At 32.3% G+C, this 25,874-nt stretch overlaps 1 protein-coding gene across 4 annotated transcripts; it reads right to left on the bottom strand.

The window, feature by feature from the left end:
• Positions 1-5,395: 5,395 nt before the first annotated feature.
• On the bottom strand, positions 5,396-25,834 carry LOC148617444 (HAUS augmin-like complex subunit 4). 4 transcript variants are annotated; one of them, XM_088585052.1, is made up of 10 exons: positions 25,651-25,833; positions 24,829-24,911; positions 20,475-20,611; positions 19,523-19,654; positions 18,655-18,792; positions 17,853-17,955; positions 11,101-11,240; positions 6,951-7,081; positions 6,108-6,176; positions 5,396-5,924 (listed from the first exon to the last, which is right to left on the bottom strand). In XM_088585052.1, the coding sequence occupies exons 3-10, from the start codon at positions 20,601-20,603 to the stop codon at positions 5,729-5,731; spliced, it is 1,038 nt and encodes a 345-aa protein (XP_088441178.1). In that variant the 5' UTR covers positions 20,604-20,611; positions 24,829-24,911; positions 25,651-25,833; the 3' UTR covers positions 5,396-5,728. The 4 variants fall into 4 exon arrangements, with proteins under 4 accessions (XP_088441178.1, XP_088441177.1, XP_088441179.1 ...); XM_088585051.1 differs by lacking the exon at positions 24,829-24,911 and having other exon boundaries at positions 25,651-25,834; XM_088585053.1 differs by lacking the exon at positions 25,651-25,833 and having other exon boundaries at positions 24,829-25,574.
• Between the last annotated feature and the right edge of the window lie 40 nt (positions 25,835-25,874).

Raw genomic sequence — 25,874 nt, 5'->3', positions numbered from 1 at the left:
AAAGAAAAGGCTGTTAAAACCACCGTCATGGTGTATCCGTCACTGTTTCGTGCATCTCAGAACAGTATTCATAAAATCGGAGTCTTTCTTTGCATTAGACCGTTATGTCATAAGAGTTCGTTCTATTATGTATGACCACAGAAGAAATTCCTATCATTTCTTACATCCCTCAGAACGAAAAAAAAAGCAAACAAACAATAAAAACGACAACAAAACAGACAAGTCAACGAACTAAAACGGACATGTAGGTTGAAAACAAAGTGTGTATACAAAGCGGAATGTTGGAAACCTTCGCAATGGTCCTGACTTGATACAGGCAAGGTGGGTAATACCAGGTTTAATAGCACGCTAATCATGCTAAACATATTTCCCTCGTCAAAAATTAATTTTAATCATAACATGCAAAAACCTGTTATTTGATCCATCGATGCATTTTTTGTGCAAGATACCCTACGGCTTAATCCGACCAAGTTTCATTGAATTCTGTCCAGTATTTCAATAAAAGAAGAATTGGTTTGAAAAATGTTAGCGTCGACGACGACTGACGCCAAGTGATGACAATAGCCCCCAAAAAGGGAATGGAGTTTTTCCAATCCATAAATTTGTAAAGTGGGCAGTTCTTGGTCAGCATTTGCTCATTTTTTGCCCAAATTTTGCTGAAAACTAATAAAATTTTCCAAAATTAGGGGATCCAAGGCCGGAACCCATGGTCTGGATCCGTCACCAGTCACTTTAGGCACTGTGACATCATATCTTATACTTAGTATTATACTGAAGGTTTGTGAGTATGAGAACTGGATATTGCTACTGAACTTCAGAACTTTCTCATTGTTCAAATGATTTTCATCCCAAATTTCAACATTCTAAAAAGATTTTTATCCCTAATCTCTACACTTGAAAAAATTTTACCCAGAACCCTTTACACTTGAATGATTGTCATCTAAAACTATAACAAAAAAGGATTTTTATGAACTACTTAATTTTTTTCACTCACAATCTTAGGCACCTACATCCTCAACCCTTGAAAAAGTTTTATCCACAACCCCATCATTTGAATGATTATCACCCACAACCTCAAAACTTGAAGGATTATTATCCACAACCTTGAATCTTGAAGGTTTTTACTTACAACCTTAGTGCTAGAAGGATTTTACTCACAACCTAAAATGTTGAAGGAATTTCACCCACAATCGTAAAATCATTAAGAATTTCATCCACCACCTTTACATTTGAATGATTTTTACCCACAACCAAAGCACTTGATGGATTTTTAAACCATGATTTTATCATTTGCAAATCTACTTAAAGAGTATACATAGTATTGGTTTACAAACAATACACCTTTAAGATTTTCACATTGATCTCAACACTTGCAAGTTTAACATCTATCATCTTCATATTCACTAGATTTTGACCCACAAATACAACTGGCAGGATCTTGTTAGATGCCTGAATGTAATGGCATGGAGGGCTCCAAATGGCTTTTGGTTAAAGGGAAATCAATTGAACCAGGATTGGAACAGGAACCAGAAAGAATATAATCTAGGGTAATGACCAGTCAAAGACAACAGACACAGAACAAAGCCAATATAAAACTCATGTAGAAACACAAGTAAATGAGCAACCTGGACTCCACTGAGATTAGGTGCATCGGTAGGGTAAGTGTCCTCTGCTTTTCTATAAACACATAATCAAAAATGAATATAAGGAAAAGGCCTATTTGATATAAAATATAGGGATGAAAAGCCATTGTTCAAAACAAACTTTAGGACGGCTTGAAGACTGGCTACTTTTGGAACCTAACCAAATTCATTGACTTTTAAGGCAGATACAAAGAGGAGAGGATAGGGAGGACAACATATCAAGTTTGGTGTAAGTTATGGAACCTGTGTTTAAGGTATAAGTTAACCCAATCTGACTCATCATCACTGCAAATAAACCTAAATTTTCTCACATTTTAGGGTGAAATTAATACCTCTGGCAGGTGGATATAGTTAGATGACAATCAGAAACTATCAAAACCATCCTCTTAAAAAGACAATGCATATTTATCACTGGGATTCACAGCTGATGTTTCAACTTATCTTCATGAAAGTAAATTTCAACATTTTGAAAATAAGAATACAATAAAAATTGATGTAAAATGTTTAAAAATATGGCCCATATAAATTGATCACCAGTAGATTTAATGGGTTTATTTATCTCTAATAGAACATTAACATCATCAGGGAGTGGGGGTACTTATCATATTGTTACCAGATGTTCATATCAAGGAGCAATCAGAAAAGTATTAGGCAATTCTGTAAAATAACACTTCATTACAACTTTAATTTGTGGCTTACAATAACAAGACTGGAGACAATTCTCTCTAATCTCCACTTCCTCGTTACAACTGTTTCACACAGAATTTAGGAAAAATGTATTTCACTTACTGAGTATCTCAATACTTAAGTTGAGGGTTTGGGGGCCATGAAATGGTTGTATATCCTGTCACATTTTTCTTGTACTAAATCTGAATAAATGCTTCACTGAGCTCACCTAAATATACATGCAAAGGTCAAGCCCTGAAAAGATACGCAAATATGGACACAAAAATCAAGCCTGATACAGCTCTGAATTTTGATAGTGATTAAATGTTTGACATAGGATTTTTTTTTTAACTAGAATGGAAGGTGTCAATTAACTTAAATACTTGGTGAAAAGATTTTCAAAAGATAACAGGAACAGACAAACAGTCATACAGACCAAGTGCTTTCTAAAGATACCAGAATTTTGTTTCTGTATCTGTAGGTATGATGGAAAAAAACAAAAATAAAAACCTCAAAAAAAAAAACCAAACAAACAAAACAAAAACAAACGCCTCGATCAAAAGAAATAAACAATGCACAATGTCATGGCTTTTGGTAGAAATAAACGATTCAACAAAGTTTCAAGAAAAATGCTTGAAGCATTTTCAGGTTATTGAAAATTTCCTCCCCCTTCTTTTATGATTAAAGTCCCAAAATTCAAAAATGAAAAATAAAAAATTAATAAAAATTGAATGGGAGCTGTTATCAATTTATAGAAATAATTTACTAAAGTTCAATGAAAATAGGCGAAACCATTATTGAGTTCTAGTCTGAACTGTTGAACTCCCCCTTTTTTATGATTAAAGTCCCATAACTTTAATTTGTAAATTAATAAATTTTCTAAATTTGGAAGGTTGATTTCATCAATATAAAGAAACAATTCATCAAATTTTCACTGAAATTACAGCAAGGTTTTTGAGTTATAGTCCGAAACAGAAAATCACCACATTTTTAATGAATAAAGTCCCATAACTAAAAAATGAAAATTTGGAAATTTATAGAAATTGAAAGGGAGTTCAAAACTATCAAAAGAAACTAAGATTTGGTGATAGCATTTTTGAGCTATTGTTTTGAGTGCAAAAGACGGACAGAGCTTGGTATAGTTACAATATGTTGCCTCTTAAAAGTCGGGCATAACAAAATTGATTTTTGAACTTTGTTCTATCTCATTCCCTCTTTCATACTTAACACTTTGAACATTTTCAATCAGTTTATGGATACTGACTCTAGTCTTTCCAGATCTGTATATCAGTTACCATAGTTACCTGTAATTGGACTTTCATTATATGATAATGGCCAAGAACTATTTTGTTTATTTTTCACTATTAGGGATATAAAAACTTGAGGTTCAATTCAAATCTTATCACTCTTCAGCTGGCTACCTCCAAGACAGTTTGAGTTGTGACATATGAGGTCTAAGAGTAGAATGAATTTCCAACAAAGCAGTCTATTCACAAGTAGGACGTACTCTGACCTTTGATCAGTTATCCCAATGGCTTGTAGGACATACTCTGACCTTTGATCAGTTATCCCAATGGCTTGTAGGACGTACTCTGACCTTTGATCAGTTATCCCAGTTGGCTACACCACCAATAGAAGTTGGTTTTATACTAACAGAATCCTCTGTTAGAAGCAGTCATGCAAGATCTACAAGGATAGTCAAGACAGAAAAACGTAATCGTCATCAAAGCTTGTTCTCTTTCGAAGGCTGAATGCAGCTCTGTTGCAGTATATTTTCATCGTTTTTTATACAGGAACAATTTTCCAACATTTCTCTAGCACAATATAGTGTAATGCAAGAAGTTATATGTAGGTTTGTTACTGGTACATTAAAACAAAAAAAATGAACAAATCTGATCTAGTATTAAGTAGCAGTGTCTATATTGCACAAAAAACTGGATAGACCTTGTAAAAGACTTGTCCTGTTTATAATGAAGCACTGCATGGAGAGAATGTGTCTAGGATGTGATTGATAATGATACTAAAGAAAAAAATGTAATTTTTTGTAATTGCATGAAAACTTTGGTTTTTTTTTGTCATATGCTCTTTAGTGCAATACTTTAATGTTTCCTACATTACATTTATTGATAACAAGCATTAATTAATAATGAATAATATGATTATTCCATCAACATGGGAAAAATAATTGTTTAATCAGACTTTCATCCAGACACTCGAATACCAAAACTTTATATTATCTTATTATTTTCTCTTTCAATCTTGCTTTAATTAGGATGTTCAAGTTTGTTTGCACAATTTCAATTCATGTTAGCATCTTACAACAAAATCTTCTACCAAAAATAGAAAAAAAAAAGAAGAAAAATGTGCAGAACATATTTAACAGCTGTGCTGGAGACAAATACACTAATTTTTTTTCATTTTGTATACTCTGAACCAAACAAGAAGTCTGTGTGATGAATGCCCACAAGTGAAACTCCACATCCAAATTTTAGCATAATACAAAACAGGAAGTTTTGTTGCCAAAACCTAAAATCAAGTCTAGTGATATGGCAAACCTATATAAAGCTTGTGTTAAAACATCAACAGGCTGTGAGAAGTAGTTGCACAGAAAACTCTTGTAAAAAAGTGTGACAGACGGACAGACGAACAAGTGTATCTACACATCTTTAAATTAGGGTTGTAATAAAAACATACGGTTGCACATGTTGTCTTGTTATGTATAATAACCCTACATGTACAGAAATTGATATTTGATTGGAACCAAAATCACTTACAACATATGCCCCATCTATATAAAGCCATACACCAAACTTGTAATCAATCCATCCATTTGGATCTGAGATGTGATGAAAACTTTCTCTGTTATTCTATATAATGAAAAAACAATTCATCCATTGAGAGCTGAGATAACTGCAGCAAAATTCGGATGGATGAAATAGGTGAGTCAAATATACCACCCACACTTTGAATGCGTGTATAATATGAAAAATATAATATATAAGCCAGAATCTACCAAACAAAAAAACATAAAATAAATCTGAATCCCTAAAACATTTTTCAGTGACATATGGACCAATAAATAGAGGTATATGATAATACTTTAATAGGCAAGCAAAGTGATAACAGGTTCCATGCATTTACACTTATAATCAGCAAACATGATAAATTCTAAGTTACACATGGTACAAGTCACTATGTCAAATACAAAAAATAAATCAAGTTGGTCCAGTAGAAGCTGAAAAAAACTGCAATGAAATTGTGAACAGACATACAGATGGATGGACAAGGTCACTGGAATATTAACACATCTCAAAGAAGAGTTGGCATATGAACTTTTCAGCTTCGTGGGGGCAATGTGAAGCCCATCTTGTCTGACAGGTAAGAATACAAGACAATAATTCTAAATACTTTATTGAACATCACCTTTCTTTACTCTCTACACTTTGTTGAAATTCTTTAAGTGCCCATTGTTTATTTTCTACTTCATTTTTAAGTTGGCTATACTCATTCACTAAAGCATCAAATCCCATCCCAACAGATTCATATGCATTTAATGCTTGAGACACATTGTTGTATTCTGAATCTATCTCAGAATATTCTGACTTCAAATAGGACCTGAAAATATTGGAAATGTAGAAATAGTTTTAGGAAAAAAATCTCTTTTTTCATCTTCTAGTAGAATAAATTTCTAGGAGTGATCTGATATTAGCTTTTCATTTCACACATCAATAATTTTATGTTATGAAAACTGTTGTCCATTTTTTGCTAAATTAATGTTTATGTTGACATTGAACTTACTTGACTTGACTAAGAGCTTTTGTTGTCTCTACTGTGTAAGTTTCACATAATATCTGTAATTCTGTTAATCTAAAAATAGAAAATCACTAATTTCATTTACATTTCAAAAATTAAGATTGACACTCAACATGTACACAGATTTACTGGAATTAAGTCCTGCATTAGAAACAGCTGAAAATTTTGAGAAAAAATGAGTTATAAGACACATGGACAGAGATAACAATTCTTATATGACTTTACCGGAAATATTGCTATAATGACAAAAGAAATGAGGATTTTGTTTTACTCTATATAACTGTTTACATGAAGCCTGTAGATGTTGAAAAAAAAATCAATAAATAATTAATATGATCAATTATATTTAACAAGTTAATATCCTACAAAGCACAGACCACAATCTCACTGAAGGTTCACTAAAATTAAAACAAGTACTATTTTTAAAAAAGATAGCCGATGCATTTTCTCGTTTTGTTTAGATTTTATTTTGTCCACTGTGGAATGTGCTGTGATTTATATTTCAAACATTTTAATGGTTCAAAAAGTAAACTATTTCCAATTTATAAAAGATTATTCAATATATAAAACTAATTGAAAATATTTGGGACACTGATGCCACCAATGGAGCCTCAAATTTCAAGGTTGCTATCACTTTTGTCTAGTGAAATGTGAGGTTGTAAGGTTACGTTGCCATGGTTTAGCATCACAGGTGACGTGATGTCAAAGTAAACTCAATACTGACTGTGTTGGAAAAAAACAAAAACAAGATATGTTATTCTGTACCAACACTGTGATGATATGTCTCTCTTATTATATCATGTCATTTCTACAATATATGAATCGTACCTGATTTTCAAACACAGGCCATCACATTTAGAGATCAGCCATTCAGTAGTAACTCGGTCATGATCTGTCTGATTCTGCAGTCTGTATTTAAGTATGATCTCTTCAAGTAGTGATAGTGAGTCTATCAATGTCTGAAAATGTCAAATCTACAATGTATTCATTCAATGGAAAGAAAAGACAAAATATACAAAGTAGAAGGTAAACAAGAGGCTCCCAGGCGCCTGAATCACTCACCTAGTTTATTTTTTGTCTTTCAAGGGCAATAAATTTCACAAGAATTTGTACAACAATTTTGACTCAAGAGACTTTGATAGACTTATCATATGGATCGCTTCAGCAATTGAAAGTTTCTTTCTATCTATCGTAGTTTTAAAGAAATTGGTTGAAAACTGTAAAAAAAAAACCTGTCATTTTTCCCCTTTCAAGGGCAATAACTCTTACAATGAATCGTCTAACAACTTTGATCCCTGAAGACATTATTACGTCTTAAGATAAGGATCATTTCAGCAGTTGAAAGAATTTGGCTAAACCAAATGGTTTGGAGATACACGAGAAAAACTTCTGATTGACTCCTTTATTGCATTTTTAGTAATAGTGGCCATGTTTTTCTATGGATCAAAAATCCCTACAACAGTTCTATGCAGGATACCAAAAGGAACATTCATACCAAATTTAGTTGCAATTGGTCTGGTAGTGTCAAAGGAGAAGATTGTTGAAAGAAAAAACATCAAAAATTGCCAAAAAACTTTGAATGAAAAAGAGCAAAAACTCAAACATGGCTTAACAGATTAAAACATAACTTTAAACCCAGATAGATCTCATCAAGCTGAACACTTTTATCCACATCAGAATTCGGCTTAAACTAACAGTTTTGGAGATATATGCGAAACCTACTGTTTAACAGTATGTTCTATTTTTAATAAAGGCGGCCATGTTTTTCGACTGATCAGAAATCCCCATTTAAGTTCTATGCAAGATACCACCAGAAACATTCATATTAAGTTTGGTTCCAATTAGTCAAGTAGTGTCAGAGAAGGAGATTTTTTAAAGAAAAAACATTAAAAATTTCATAGACCATCGAAGAAGGACTAAAACTCCAATTTGGCATGACAGATGAAAACAAAAATTGGACCACGGATGGATCTCATCAAGCTGTACACTTTAATCCCATGTCAGAATTTGGCTAAACCTAAAGGTTTTGGAGATATATGGAAAAAACTATGGTCTGACCTCTATGTTCTATTTTTAGTAATGACGGCCAGTTTTAGATCCATCAAAAGTCCCCACATCAGTTCTAGGCAGGACACAAAATCTGTTTCCAATTGGCTAAGTAGTGTCAGAGGAGAAAACTTTCGAAAAATTGTTAATGACAACGACGACTTATGCCAAGTAATGGCAATAGCCCACATGGCTTTTCACCAAAATTAGATTAAAAAGTTTTGACAAGTATTATGTCATTTATCAATTTTGCTTTAGTCATTTTTAAATCAAATCATAAAACAAATAAGATTGAATGAGTTTTTGTGTCGTTATTTGACTTTTTATTTTATTTTCAAGAAAAGTCATTGTTCTGATACCATGGATTTTATTACTTTTGTTGTGTGGCCCTTTCAGAGCTTACTTAAAGGTGTGTTTACACTTAACAAAGACTTTTTGGTGATCTCTGTTAGTATTTACTATTTTCATATAGGGTACATGATAGTGCATTTGTTGTGTTCCACCATCTACCAAAAATTAAAATGTACACATATTTAGGACAGTAAAAAAGAAGTGTTTCTGCTATATTATATACATTTATTAAGATTTTATTGCACCTTAAATCACTCATTTTCCATAAAAATGAAAATAGTTACAAATCCATTTCCTTCAAATTTAGTATGCACATCTTCACATAGGCATTCATACATGTAAAAAATTTCATTTGACTATTTTGTATAGATTAGACTTTGTGTTCACAAACTTTTTGATGGCTAGATGGACAGACAGATGAATGGGAAACTATGGGGCATGCACATTGAGGATTTTATCCCCTACTAATAAGAAACTATCTTTTTCATATAAAAGATACGGTTTTCAAGTAAGCAGCATAACAAGTAGTTGTGATTGATAAAATACCTTCAGACTAAGCACTGAAATGAAACTACACTGCATGTTTCTCATTAAAATATACATGTAAAAAGCTAAGACTTAACTGTCAATAATGTGATACAAATGTTCAGTAATTTTGACTGGAATATTTTCAATTTTCAAAGTGATTACAATATATTTTATTTTAGATGTATCTCATGAAAACTAATTGTTTTCTAACAAATAGGCTTCTGGTACAGGGATATGTTGCAACAAGATTGAAGTCATTACTACAGAAGTTTTATGGTCGTCATTATGAACTCGTGGATCGTTATGGTGTATCCATCAGCACCATGAAAACTGATTTATTCAATGGGTCATAGTTTTCCTTTCCTCGTTTGTCTACCCCGGACTTGACTTTTTATGAGCAATTCTGCTGGCGTTTCTAGAAAAGCAGAGGACGCTTACCCTACCGGTGCACCTGGTCCATGCTCCCAGTTTTTAGTGGAGTCCGAGTTGCTAAATTACTTTTGTTACTTTGTATGTATGATTTTAGTTACTTTATGTTCTTTGTTGTGTATGTCTGTTTTCCATGTCTGGTCTTTGTCCCTGGATTACATTCTTTTGATTATCGCTATAACCTTGGTTCCCTTGATTACTCTTTATCTACAAATAGTGCAAAAACTATTGTACATTACGTGTATTCATATTTTCTTGAAATTGTGCTTTACTTGTAATATTATTTATTGACTAACATTCGAATATTAGCCTAAATATGATACAAACTGCCGATACAAAACAAAATACTAAAGTGTGGCAATACAGGATTTAGCTGTCCAATACAGCTTTTACCTGTCCAATGCCAATATGACATATTGGACTGGTCAGTCAATAAAGGTATAATTGCGTAAGGTTTTCCATAATGGCTGAGTTATTGGTCTTTGGCTAGTCATACTGGACTTGGGTTATGCTTCAGTCCAATATGGCTAGCCTCGGACCAATAACTCAGCCATTATGGAAAACCTTACACAATAATTTGAATTGAAATAATCAATGGACTGCTGTATTAACCCTTACTATCACAGAGAAAACATATTACTTATTAGCTTTCCATACCACATATTTTGCCAAGACCTTTTATTAGAAAATGTTGTCGATGGATTAAAAACGTTGGTTGTTCCTAATAAAGCACAGGAGTCAAAATAAATTTGCCCATCACAGGTAAATTATAGAACTAACAGAAATTTAGACTTTGTTAATTCAGTATTTTATCAAAAGACATAACCATTTATGTGAATCTTAGTTGACATCTCCTTTTTAAATAACAATAAAAATAAACAATTATCACAGATATGACTCCCGTGTTGTAAATGGTCAGTGTTAATTAAAATTTGAAAGTGACTACAGGGGGGATATGCAAAATAGATGTGAAAATGTAATGTAGGAATGCTAATACAACTATGCATTAAATGCCACTGACCTAGCACGAGTCCTTCATTATTACTGACCTAATCAGAAAACTTCTTTTTCAAATCTAAACAAAAATTCCACAGTCAATAAACTGTGAATACATTAAATGGATATAATATTGTGATGTAGTGATGTTGACTCAACTGCATACCAAATATGATTGACCTAGCATATGTGAATACCTTAAAACTTACCTAATCAGAAAGTGAAGATTAAAACCTAACATTGATGCCAACACCCAATGTTGGAAAAGCAATACCTTCTGCACTCATTACAAGTGATATAAGAAAATAAATAAGTCAGTTCTGTTTCTGTCCTATAAATGCCTATTCAACAACATAGCCTTTAGTTTTTAGTTGAGTCTAGGTTGCTCATTTACAAATTTCCCTGTCTAGTCTTTATTCTTGTAATATATTCTTTTGATAAACATTTGAATCTTGGTTCCCTTGATTACTCTTATGACCTTGACCTATTGTTAAAATCAATTTCATGTACAAGGACAGTTGCATTTGAATCCAGAAAAACAAAAAAAAGTAGCCTAAGCACAAAAAGGATGAAGGAAAATATCTACACACTTTACAAGAAAACTTTGGTATATAAACAGACAACTAACCTGATAATACTGCCAGAACTGTGCATCTTTTCTCTGTTTTTCTTTTGCAAGCTTAAGTTTAGACTGCTTAAGCTGGTGGCACTCTGTATCAATCACTGTAGGTAACTGGGAAGCTTTTGCAAGTGTTAATTTGTCACTATCTATTAACAGAAAAGGGAAATAATTACCCACAAAGAAATGAATGTTAGCTTATGCAGGATTTAAATGCCACCTTCAAAGCAAATTGTATTGTTTGTAAATGTATTAATTTTTGCCTTTGTGCTTACTTACCTGGAGGAAGAAACTTGATGCACTAAAGAACATGTATCGCCCACCATGAAACACAGGTAATTTGGTGGCTATAGTATTTGATAATTCAAGCAGAACAAAATTAAATGATTTATAGAAGTTCATACTTACACCATTACCACTTAGTTGGCTTTATCTTAACTAAGTCTTAGTAGATATGTATGTTAAAAAGTGTTTCTCCATTACATTTCAACACCAACCTTGTGCACCTTACAGCCACAAAAGAGCTGTCAAGGCCACACATTTTTAGAGAACAGAGGTAAACAAACCTATTAAGTTTCAACACTTTGGTAACTGAGTTTCCTTAGAAAATAAGCAAATCAAAAGCTTAGATTATCTTGTTTGATTACACTGAAACAAAAGGTAGATTATTTGCAGAAGCTCTTCCTTACATCATTCCTGCCAAGTTTAGTTAAAAGTAGTCCAGAGGTTTTCATGTACTTGGCAAAATATTAAAACCTTTATAAAAACAAATTGTTAAGTTCAAAGGGCATGCAAATTAAAAAAAAAAGTTCAGTAGTTTGAGAAGAAAGAGTAGCATGACTGACAGATGGAGAGATGGACAGACAGACAGACAGACAGATGGACAAGACAGAAACAATATGTCTCCTCACCAAAGTGGGAAAGATTATTAGAAGGTTATTAGTAAGCCATAACACTTTTAAGTAAAAACGATGTTTTTGTAGAATGATTGATACTCAAATATGTTTATTGTTATGTACAAAGATTACTTCACAGGCACTTTTCACTAAAATATAGCATACAGATAACAAAAGAACATTAGTAACTTTTTTTAACATTATAAAGTGAAATATACATGATAGCTGTGAAGATTTATTAAAGAAGCATAATATATGAAAATTGTTAGAAATAAGATCTTTCTAACCAATCATATAAGTAAAGATCAAGGTGCACATATGCTGCCTGTAAATATCTTTGCTTCAAGATTTCTTCTAAACAAATACAAAACTATGCACCATTTATAAGTGAGAGTAATCAAGGGAACCAAGATTCTGCAGAAATCAAAAGAATGTAATCCAGGGACAAAGAAAAACACAAAAAAGAACATTAAATAACCAAAATTATGCATACAAAGTAACAAAAGTAAATGAGCAACTCAAACGAAAACTGGGAGCATGGACCAAGTGCACTGGTAGGGTAAGCGTCCTCTGCTTTTCTAGAAACATCTGCCAAATTGCTCATAAAAATTCAAGTCCAGGGTAGAAGAAAGAGGAAACGAAAACTCTATGACACATTGAACAAATCAGTTTTCATGGTGCAGACGGATACACCATAATGATCCATAAGTTCATGATGATAACCATAAAACTTCTGTAGTGATGACTTCAATCTTGTAGCAACATAACCCAGTTCCTGAAGCCTAATTGTAAGTAGTCTGGTGCAAGACAAAAAGTCTGCATAGTTAAGGCAAGCTCTGGCATAACATATGAGCTGTGATATGACAACTCCATATGCAGTGCAGAAGGGATGTTGCCACAGATGAAAGGAAAGTTGACAAAAAGGAAAGAAAAGGTTTGTTGTATAGTTTGGTCAATAGTTTTCCTTCATCATTGATCTCAAAGGTGAAGATATGAGGCTGACAGGTATATAAAAGGTGCCATAAATTTCCTTCCTGATACTCTCACAATTTTTCCAGCTATTCCACCATAACTCTAAAATATCTTATCTTTTTATAAAGTTAGGGTTAAAAAATATTCATGGCCCAAATTCAGTTATCTATAGCACAGGTACTCGAAGACAGGATATAGTGTTTTACTTACTATTTCAAAAAAAAAATTTTTATTTCTATTTTTCCAGCCCATAAACACCTCTACTCCACATGTCTTACCCGTTTCTAAATAAATTTAGCATCTTTGATATATAACCTTTATATATATATATATATATATTTTTTTTCCTTTATATACAACATCTACGTTGATATTAGATATATTTCTGAACAAGTACTATCTTTAAAAATAAAGATAATCAATGCAGTAAAATTTGTTCTTTTTACTTATAATTTTCTACATTTCATTCAGGAAATAACACATGGCACGCAATTTTAATTTTCGATACAGTTTTTTCGAATGCAACTAAGTTATCAGTATTTGGTCAATCAGGAAACAGAATTGCGATCAAGTGACTTGCGTTTCCATGGTAGAGTGTCTTTAAAGGCCAAAGGGTAAAAACCAAAACTATACCAACTGTGTTGGAAAAAGGGTATGTATCAAAGATACTATACTGTCCTTGAGTTCCTGTGATTTAAGGATACTTTACATCATTATTATTTTTCCTTTTTTTTTCCCTTTTTGTTTCACTTTTCCACACAGGGCTCATTTCTTGTTTTATTTAGTCCTTTTAAATAGCATTGAAAGGACACCTTCAAACATATTTTACCTAACTGATTAATAAGTTAATATAAAAATTGTTATTATTATGAATACCACACAATATTTTACCAGTGACGGATTATAACAATAATAATGGAAACCAACTAAAATATAACAAGGCTATAAAGAATTTTTGTTCTTCTATTAAGATATAGTATTAAGGATACTTATTAAAATCCATTCATTCTGTTGAAAGATTAAAGTTCTAAACAAAAAAGTGTTAAAATTTACATTTTTCAATTACAACTTAACATAGAGTTATTGGGGAAAAATTTCAGGATGTTCACACCGTAATATAAATAATATGATAGGACCTTGACATTGGGCCCTGGTAAATTATGACAGCTGTAAACATGTTCATCTTCCTTCACCTAGTACTTGTAGTAGTTAAACTACAAAAGTAGGTGTCAAATCAAGAACAATATCTCCATTTATTTCATTTAAACTTGTATAATGATTCAGTTTATATTCATGGATATTAATGTATGACAAAAATTTAGTGGAATATCAAAATTTCAATTTGTTTTTTACCTTCAGTTCTAACAGGTCATTCTATTTTATTTATTTGTTTGCTATAGATGGTATTGAAACAAAGACTTTAATAGAATAAGGTAATTTACCTTTTTAACATTTAAATAATAAATTTTTACACCACAACTATTTTAATCATTGTGCTAGGGATCAGTTTATCCCCACTTGTCTGATAAAGTGAAAAAATTGAGAAGTCCCATTAAACAGGACCTTGATACAACAAATGCATTTTTGTATTGAATTCAGAAACTCATCTAATCCTTTTTGTTTTAATAAAGAGCTTTGCTGAGCGCAGCATAATAGGACTGCAGCACGTCAAACCCTGATCATTTGGTTCGAATGTAGACACAAAACTAGTTTTTGACGCACTTAAGCATAGGGACTTACAGTTAATGATTACACTAACTGGTTTGGACACAATATAGCACAAAATTTAAAATTCAAATAAAAATTTTAGAAATTTGACTTTTAGTATAAAAATAAGATTTTTTGGGGTTTGGCCCCTTTGACCCCTCGAAAACTGTAAGATGTATCTGTAATCTGAATGAAAAATGCAGGTAAGAATTTTAAAAAAAAATCCATTAAAAAAAGTATGAAATCAAACCAAGTATTAAAAAAAGTTGAATTTTTGTGGTGTGACCCTTTATAACTGGAAAACCAAAAACGCTATATGAAATCTGATTATTAAGCAGGCAGGGGTTTTCATAAGGAATCCATTAAAATCTTTAAAATTTTTTTGAAATCATACTAACAACAAAAAAAGTTTGGGGCGTGGCTCAATTTTGAACCCCTCTGACTCCAAAATGGTTAAAGATAAGCCTACCCAGCAAAAAAATTATAAAAACAGAATTTTAAAAGGAACAGAAGGGGTTGGGCAAAACCCTCTAAAACTATAAGGCCATCCACCGTGTCACTAGGAACAAGTTTTTAAAATTTCAAAAAGATTGGATAAGTTTTCATAAATTTATTGTAAATAAACTAAACTTAATGGACCCCTATGACAACAGGGTGATATCATTATACAAGTGAAAGAATTTTTTGCAGCCATATAAAAACAACATTTCAAAATTGTATTCTCTTTTTTTCCCACTGGATATACACTCATTTGAATTTTAATGAAAACTTATAACTCCTGCCAATTAGGAGGAAGTCTCATAAATCCTGACAATAAGGAAGAAGTCTCATAAATCCTGATAATAAGGAGAAAGTCTCATAATTCCTGCTATCATAGAGGATGTCTCGTAACTCCTACCAACTAGCAGGAAGCCATATAAATCCTGCCAACTAAGAGGAAGTCTTATAGGTTGCTGTTATGCCTCCTCGATATTCAGCCAGATCTATATCCCAACACTGAAGTGTAAGTTCACAATTTTTACAAGTGGGGTTCTATCGATTCATTTATACACCAATAGCAATCATGCAAACTCATTTTACTATACAACGAACCATTGTGGAGAAATTGACATTTTTCATTCTCAAGGTTCTAGTCAATTTTATGCTTGAGTCATCACAAGCATAAACTGTAAGAACTGATATCTAAAGACCAATAAATAAGTTTTACAATGTAGGTACAATGTGGTCCGTATATAGAAAAGCTTGTAAAAATTGAACTCATTTAGTTAGTGCACTATTTCATATTGAAAAAACCTGAAATTGCAGATTTATGATAAAATGTAATAATAAAAACTTTTTATGACAATAAAATTTGTCAAGGAACAGGCATTTCTACGTATGACCACAAGTCCAGTTTGTTAATCGACAGAGTCATCAGGAAATTAATTTACCTGGTGATATCTGCACTGTACCACAGTTAATCATATTGTATATTGGAGTTTCTCAGCCCTGGGCAGTTTACCATTAGTAAATTAAATTCAGAAAAAGTCATATGACCAGTTTTTAGACAGCAAAAAGTCGTGCAAATATCAACAGGTTAATTAACACTTACATATAAAAGTTAAAGTTCAGATAGACCAAGACACTGTGTTACAAATTACATATGAAAAAACTGGGTAAATATGCAAATAGTTTGATTTCAAAATTCATGGATATGAATAGATTAATGAGACATAACATTCATTTTTTAAAGGGATTTAAATCACATAAAATTTAGAATTCATATAAAATTGATTGATTCTTTTTTGTTTTAATCATCATATATATTAACCCTAAGAAACTTAAATTTTGTAAAAAAAATTGTTCCTTTTCGTAAGTGTAGAAAATATTAGAAGAGAACAAGTAAACGACAGTCGCAATTAAAGGTCGTAGTAGGTTACTGTGGCAATCAGACATATTGGCTTTCAAATGTTAAAGTCACATGACCCCAAAAGATCGAAGTAATGCATCTTTAAAATGCATTTTTGGCTAAAACTAGGCATTTTTAGCTGAAATGAATAAGCTTCTCTTGAAAACTAAAGTAAGCTCTATGCTTACTAAAATTTTGAAAAAATCATGAACTTACACTTTAAGCCCAGGAGAAAATACAGAAACATTACGACTAGTAGATAATAAAAAAGATATTTCCATGAAAAAAAAATGTACAAAAAATAAGGAATCAAAAACATTGATTTTGGAAGCTAGCAGCCCACATGTGTAATTTTGAGTACCCAAGTCTAAGGGTGCCTACTGAAAAATTGATGTTTGAGAAAGTATCCTCTTTTGAGACTTAATTTAGGGACAAGAATGCCACATGCCATGGTGGTTTTCATTTCAAAATTCAAAATCTATAGTGGTGTAATTTCGCAAAATTGCTTTAAATTAGAGAAATTTCACCCAGATCTATTTTCAGATTTTGGTGAAAGTGGTTGCCCCCATTTGGAAATAGCATTGTGAATAATTACAATCTTGAATCCTTTAACTCCTGCTACCTAGGAGGAAGTCTTATAACTCTTGTAAGTTAGGAGGAAGTGTTACAACTCATGCCAACTAGGATGAAGTCTTACCACTCCTACCAACCATTATGAAGTTTTACAACTGCCAACAATAAGGAAGTTTTATAACTTCTACCAACTAGGAGAGAGTCTAATAACTCCTGCTAACTGTGAGAAATTTTTATAACTCTTGTTAACTGGGAGGAAGTTTTGTAGAAGTTGTCAATGCCTGTAAACTATCGTAGTCAGTGGTGAAAAAGAAATGCATGCACTTTCACTAATTATGTTCTAAAAGTCATAAACCAATTCAACTTTGACTAATAACTATAAAGTTAAAAATTGCAATGATGTACCCATGGACTTTGATTAATTCTAAGAGAAATAACCACCTAACATCTGCACATTCCCTAAGAGATAGGAAATAGGAATTCCAATAATATAATTATTTTTTTGTGAATTCTGCTTCACTGTCTATATGTTCTTTTAAATAAGTAGTGTTCACACCCGGTAAAAATTTTCATATCCATAATAGCACAATTAATAAGTTAGCAAGGTGGTAGACAGTCAATCAATGGGTATTATCACCGTGTGAACAGATGGACAGACAAAGCAGTGCAACTCCACTCTAAAAACTAGCTGTACACAACTGTTGATTTAATATGGTTAATTTTACCTGTCCTATTATCAGAGTCATGAAAGGTTACAAGACTTTCACATTTTTTTCTCAGTCTATCTTCTATTTCTGGTAAAAGTTTCTGTTGCAAAAATGGCAGATTCTGCAAAAACATGGGGAGATTAATATTTCAGTCACAGCGGCAGATTGTGTCACTGTTCCAATACTTAAAGTTAGAGGCTACTGATTTTTATAGAATACTCAAAACAAGTTCACTTCAATCAAAGATAAAGATTCAACTAGAAATGCTGCCAGCAAGCTCATAAAGTGAATACTCCTGTTTCAAATGATGTTAAATGAAGAACACTTAAGTCAAATATCTCCCTTTAGGATCTTCAAACAGTAATTATATATGTTTATGCATTTATGCACATCTAAATATTATAATGCACAACCTTCCTATAGAATTTCATCAAAATCCTTTGAGTGGCTCAGGAAAAGTTGCACTTATAAGAAATAAAGACTGGTGAACAGACACATAAACAGTCCTATATACCCCAAACTTTGTGGGGCTATAACAAGACCCATACATGTCTGGACATGTGTTGCCCTCATATATTTTATTTGTCAGCACATAAGTAACTTCGATGTGTATTTAAACACTAAGCAAGTAAAAAAAAATGTGCCCAAAATAAGAGGTGCACGTCTTCAAGTTACATATTACACTAAGTAGGTACCCTCTAAGCATGACAGATGGATGGACAGAGTTGAGTGGCTAATAGACCTGCTTTCACCATTTAACCTCTTTTATTCAAATTTTAGTTTTAACACATTTCAAAATATCAACTAAAGACTTCTTAACCTTTTTATATGGGTTCTGTCGATGAATTTCTTCCTTAGTAAGTCCAAATAATGTTGAATCTGAGCCAGGTTCTGGGTTACAGTCTAAATAATCACCAATCTCTGCTAAAGTCAAACATTCTTGCAATGCTGTCTGAAACTAAAAGTTTCAAATTACAAAGGAAGTATTTATTTATATTTTCTACTTGGTTATGGCTAAAACATCTGAATTTGTCCAAAATAATTTCATTATCAAGAATCTAAATGTAAAATATTCACCACTGATAAACATAAATCAAAATAAAGGAACTCCAGTTTAAATAAACTCCTATAACAACATTCTGGCATTTAAAGTCCCATAACTCTGAAATGATTCATTGGAAAGCAAAAAGGGGTATTAGACATATAAGAAAACATAAAAAGACCCATCAAAGCATTATCAGTGATCATACACTACTGGTATGTGGATTGACATAGGTTTACTTTCAAGAGTCACATGGTCCACATGAGTATTAAAAATTCTCAATTAAGTGTCAATGAACACCGGATCATGGTAAATGAAATTTTAAAGGTCCTATGTCAGAAACAGAAGTTCCTGAACCTTAGACAACTGCTAATTAGAACCTCTGCACATACTGAGCTTTCCAAAAATATTACAGTCAAAAGAGTTATTCTAAAAATTGAATTATAATGTTATTTAAGTGACTGTGTAGCAGTAATTGTTTTCATCGAAGAAAATATGTGCCCGAAAATTAAATGTCAAAACCTTTGCCTTTTGACACCATAGCCCATCAGTTTACTAAAATTCAAGTGAACATGTCTACCTTGTGGGAAAGGAAACGTTCAGAAGTTTGATAACATACAAGTACATGCATGAAATTTTTTTTTACTTTTTTATCTTCTGAGGCCAGTGAACACTCCTGACTTTTAATGTCATAATCTGTCAACAATTCTTCAACTTCTCTGTGCAACGTTTTTTGCATTAACCAGCTGTGTTTCTCATGCTTTAGTTCTTCTTGGGCCTGTTCAAGGGAAAGATAATCTTGTACCAATCCATATCAAATTCAGATACCACAAATGGTTGAGGTGATACAAGGTGCAGAAAAACCGACTGAGAAAACAATGTTTTTTTTTGTCTAAATACTCCATATCTTATGTAACAATAGTCCTTTTTTGTATACAGATCCATATTTTTGAGAAAGCCCTTCATTCATTACCTGTTAAATTTACAAATTCAAGAAAGATAACTCTTTTGTTAGTGCCAATGTCATATACAAGTGATTCAATGTATATATATATTTATTTCTAAACTGAAACAATCCAATGACAAACTAAGACTGGTTATGTGGTCTGTTAGTGTTTCTGAATTACGACTAAAAGTGAATTTTGTGAATTTTTGACATTAGTGTATTACCTCATCTCTGATATTTATGAAGAGAACTAACATCAATGGGAGCGGACAAGTTAATAACCAGTGACAGTTTCTTATTTTTATGATATTTTTGGTATTCCTCTTTTTCATCTCTAGGAAATATCTTTGAACTTATTATTCAAAATTAAACAGCATTTTAAATCAGGGTTTGTCTTTGTTTTGAATTTACATTCTAAAATGGAGTTTTAAAAAAATATGTCTTTATGTTGAAAAAAAAAAAAACATTCCATCTCCTCCATAAAATTTTGACTGATTTTGACAGATGTATTGAAATTTCAAGCTCTGATATGAATTCTTAAAGTTAATATTCCTTTACAATCTTTTAGTCTGCCAATAGTCATGAAAATATTGTTCTTGAAACTTAAACATTTAGATAAATTGTAGAGAAGTTTATCTGTAAAACTCAATACCTGTTCTAAATCTTTCTGTATTTGAAATGATGTCCCATCAGAAGTTAGGTGTTGTGAGAGAAGATTTAACAGCTTTGCAAATTCTGGGTTTTTTTGAAGATCTGAATCGGTAATGTTCACTGGAAACATTTCACTCGCTGCAACCGAAATAAAAAAAAAAAAACACCTCCAATTAAAGTAGAACTTTGTATCATTAAACAAATAAAACATAAAAAATAAATTCTAACTACATATTGAGGTCTATAGGAAGGTTGTGCATTACAAAATTTAGATTCTTTTCATGAGCAACTGGATTACATTCTTTTGATTTCCAGTAGTACCTTGGTTCCCTTAATTACTCTTTCTTTTTCAGAGATTAAAAAACCAAAAAATTTTATACATCGGTATGTTTAATGAACTCCATTACTGATATTGTAATTCTTTCATATGTTCTGGGCTAGCTTTCAGTAACTGCCAGCATTGTTTAAGTGGATATCTTAATTTGTCTGTATGATGTATGTTGAGGTATTTCATGGAGAGAATTGTATGTCTTCTTATGGTGCGTTTGTTTGTTTTGACCTTATATCAAAAGGAGTTTTACGTCATTAATGTGCCTTTGTGTTATTATAATTATCATCAGTTTGTTACCATGGATATTATTACTTTTGTTCTTGGGGCCTTTGAGCCAAGGTGTGTTGACGCTTGATGAAGACCTTTAGGTGATTACTGAAAGTATGAACTATTTTGAATTTAGGTTATATGATGATGCATTTGTTGCGTTTCACCATATCCATTTTTTTTTCAATCCCATGACATAAGCAACTGAGCAGTTGTGTATAAAGAAAATTACTTCACCAGGATGCATGACCCATTGAACTAATTTTTTTTTCAGTCCTACATCTACAAGTGTATGTGTTTCTTTCAATTGCTATAAGTACATGTACATAATACATCATTACATATAGCTCCCAAAAATGGGGACCGGACAGCCGAACGAGGTCATCAGTTAAGAAGGCTACAAAAAGTTGTGATTTTTTAGGGGTAGGGCTCAATTCTCGGCCTCTAATAACGGCAGAATGGATCCATAGTGCTTCATTTCACCTGGTTTCTGTAGAATAATGGTGTCTTTCACCACTCCCATGATGTCAACCCAACATACTAACTCCTTCTGGTTTTAGGCCATTCTGAAGCCCAAAATTGCAAAAAATCCCAATTTTTTTTCTCATGAGTGACCCCTCTGGGGACCCCTGACCTTCCACTTATGACTGTAATAAACAATTTTTGGCTTAAATGACCATCAGACGGAACAAGCTTTGGAAAAATTGCACTTTGGACACTGACTTACACCTGGTGAGCACCACATCCTGTGAAAAATGACAAAAAATCACCAAAAATGATAATTTTCAGGCAAGAGACCAATTTTCCAGCACAATTTTTTTCAGAGACTAACATATTTATTTTGAAATTCGTCACTGAAAACTTACTAAATTTTTGTTTATAGAATCTTATTTTTTTCCTGTTGCACCATCCCTGAGAGTTTTTTGTCCTTGAGAAAAAATTAATCTGCATTTCTCATTTGGACTAAGCAAAAGGGGGACCTTATACTTTTTTTTTAAATATTAATCAAGTGTTAGTCTTTGTAAGAGTCAGGCAAAGTATGAGACATGGTATGAAAACATCCCCCATTTTGTAATTAATATTGTAACTACATATATTTACACCATCAGAATCAAGAAAAAAGACCTGATTTTTCATATCAATTTGGAAAATTGAGTTATAAAATTATTGCAATGCACTGAAAATTAACATTTCAAGGGCAGAACTGTCAAAAACCTAATGGGGAAATGATTTACCGTATGTTCCGAAATTGCGGTATTTTTTGGGGCAATTCACAATTTGCTTCACGGTACGTTGTGGCCACCTATGATACTAACAAAACATGTAAGTGCTATTTTTTAAATAAATTTAATGGTACATGTATTAGCGTTATAGCTAGCATAATTTAATGAACCAGAGAAAACAATAATTTTTCTAACATTGTATTGAAATTTTTTTTAAACAAATCCAGAGATGCAGAGAATGGTCTTTTCAAACAGAGAAAGCATTCTTCAGTGAAATTATATTGTCAGACTTGTGGGTTTTTTGACATGCATGTTTCTGATTTTTCCAACTTTCCCTGATCCTTACAAAAATTTAGACATGCCAATATTGTAGTGCTCATAATGATATTCTTTATAGGTCCTGTTGCACCATCCCTGGATGTTTTGTGTACTTTGGACACTCTTAACTACTGTAAACGTATTTATTTTCGCGGTTTCTGAAAAGTCAACATGTTCGTGGGTATTAATTTTCGCAGTTTTCAAGGTTGAGAAAATAAAGTTTTTCAATAATCTCGGCAGTGTGTGATTCCAATTTTGATCAATTATTTTTACCGTTAATATTTCAATAAATTAAAATAAATTAATAGCGGCTGTTAATACGACATAAACATAATGACAAGTCCACATGTTTCTTCTGGCCATTTCAATCTAATAGTGTATTCTTATTTAAAACTTAAAAGAACTCACTTTATTGCCCAAACCATAGCTTACTCTAGGGATTAACTTTTGATACTTTAATTGTATGCTTAAGGAATAACTTTTTTTTGACAGTTAACAGCGTGTGTATATAACAGTAATCTTTAATCGGTGATTACCTGAAGTGTATATTTGACACTTACATTTTGTTTTTGTGAATAGTTTGCACAGTATTGATTGCTATTCTTTGATGTGACAGGTACTCTGTGGCCATTGATACAAATCATTATGTCAATACGATTATGAATTTAGAAATTATTACCCACATGCTTTTACCTTATACGTTTTTATAATAGACTTACATTGTAGTGTAAATTCATACTTGATTGCATTGAATGATACGACCTTAACACAAAACCATGTTCTATTCAAAATTGGGGAAACCATAGTACAACGGTCAAAAGACAGTAATTTGAATATATTTTCGCGGGTACTAATTTTCATATTCTTGAGGCAAACGTGAAAATATCGAAAATTAGTACCCCACGAAAATGTATACGTTTACAGTATATTCCTCATGTACATGTACATGTAAATAAAGCACAAGGGGACATTTTAATTTTCTTCCCTCTTTATATTTTTTTTTAATACAGGCCTTGCAATTATGCTTCTTTTAATGAGTACAGGCTAACTGTAACTGATGTTATTTATGCAACTATGAATATGCTTAACACTGTTTTTATACTCACTGACATTCCTTTTGATGGAGAAGGGGAGGAAGGCTTTGTTTAAAATAAAAACACTGTACATGCATGTGATATGATTTCACACACATATATACCTTGTTTGTTTGTTTGTTTATTTGTTGGGGTTTAACGTCCGAGCAGCAAGATTTCAGCTATATTCAGACGATGAACATGAAATGGATGATTAAATGAACATGAAATGAAAAAAAGGATGGGACAGAAGGATACTAGGATCGACAAATTTTGATTGCCACTGGAAAAAGGGGGGATGGGTAAGGTCAGGCAATTTAGCCTCCTGTGGCGGAGCGCAAAGGTTCCTACTTCTATCGAATACCACAGCAGGGTTCTTTAACGTGCGAGAAACATGGCATCTTTCCCAACACGGTGCACCACTATGATTTGCGGTCAGGTTTTCCGTATTATAGCCTGACGACCCCAGCATGTAACACGCCAGGGGTACCCCATTCCACCACCTGGGGCACACATCCCAGTTGCTCTGTGGGCAGAGCGCCTAGCCCCCGGCTAGGTTTCTGATCACTATTTAGTCGCCTTTTACGACAAGCTTAGCGCTGCTGCAGGCCTATTCTTTTAACACCCGGACCTGCATGGGGCTATATACCTTGAAAACATGCATACAAGATACAAGACACAAATAGTAATTAATGTGCATTCTGAATTACTTTCACATATTGTTTTGTTTTAATATTATATTGTTTTGTTTTGTTTTCCTTTGTTGTTGTATTGTTGTTGTTGTTATTTTTTTGGTTATGTTTTATTATGAGCTGTTGTGCTATTCATATTGCAAATTTTACTGCTTTGAAATATAGTGGTTTCATCTGTTTCAGGTGCAACCTTTATACAATGTACTCAAAATTAAGGTAACACTCTTTATAGCTACAATGTATCACTTCTAATAAATACATGCATTTCCAAACTTACAGTGCGTTTCTAGGTTTTGTAGAGAATTGAAGCAAGTGTGTAAATACAAAGATTTCAACTTTCGTATCTTCATACTATGCAAAATCATAATATCAGTTGATTTTTTTAATGTACATGTACATGTAAATTAAAGATATAAACCACATGTAAATGCATCACATTTTGAAAACATACATGTAACAAAAACTTTCAATGTAATGTCTTCCGTATCTTCCTAAACTGTTAAAATTTTAAATAGCATTTATTTCTCAAGAGACCTGTAAAAATAGATAAGAAACTGGTTAATTAGCCATTTCATCAATAAAATTATCACACCGCGGTGAACATTTCCTGATCTTTTCACTTATTTATTAAACTCCCTTTTTCACTTTTGATTAAATGATCTGAAATAACTATAGCCGACACACAGAGGACTTTAAGAATGGGAAACTGAAGATTTGATTTGATTATCTTTTGAAGTCAGAGAAGTTGTCATAGGTTAATGTGAAAAAAAAATAAATTAATTTTTGAAATACCTTCATTTTCGTAAAAATAGGGGGGGGGGGTTGTAACTTGTTTTCAATACTTCTTTTTTGTTTGTTTTGGTAGAAATAAAAATGTGGTATGAACATAAAGCTACAATATTGTAGAATGGAAAACTGAAGATTTTATTTCAATATTCACAACACTTATTTAGTTATGTTCATTTGAAGTTAAGTTGTTAATGCTGATCAAGTAAGTACAAGATCTCGTTCCCTGCCGTATATCAATATGAAATTTCAGTTAGCTGCAAATCTCTTAAACAACAGGTCTATGATTTCTTGAATGACAAAAAAATGTTTTTACAATACATGTAACCTGAAAAAAACATAAATAAAGCAAAGTAAGCCTCTGGCCTTCAGAAAATTTACACAACATGCTTGCTGATAAATATTTAGTAAAACAGAAAATATTTTAAATTAACTGATAAGTTTTAATTATTTTTTGTTCTTGATCCAGGACCAGGGGCAGAATTACCTTTTTGACTTGCCATTTTGTAACAGATTTTCTGAATCGGATCGAAATAGGGATCGAGATGTGCAATGATTTGTTCCGGAGGAATTTAAGAAAACTATTTCATATTTCATTCCACTGATAACGACAAAAATGAATTATCTATTCATGGAGTCTTGATATCCTTTTTTACAACAATAAATATAGCCCGGTTTCAGTAAAACTCGTATCCGGAAACAAATCCGAGA

This window comes from Perna viridis, chromosome 5, assembly GCF_037379345.1.
Source record: "Perna viridis isolate PV_CMFRI_1.1 ecotype Kerala chromosome 5, ASM3737934v1, whole genome shotgun sequence".
NCBI classification, from domain to species: domain Eukaryota; kingdom Metazoa; phylum Mollusca; class Bivalvia; order Mytilida; family Mytilidae; genus Perna; species Perna viridis.
The sequence above is the reverse complement of the archived record's forward strand: the minus strand, read 5'-3'. Positions and strand labels throughout refer to the sequence as shown.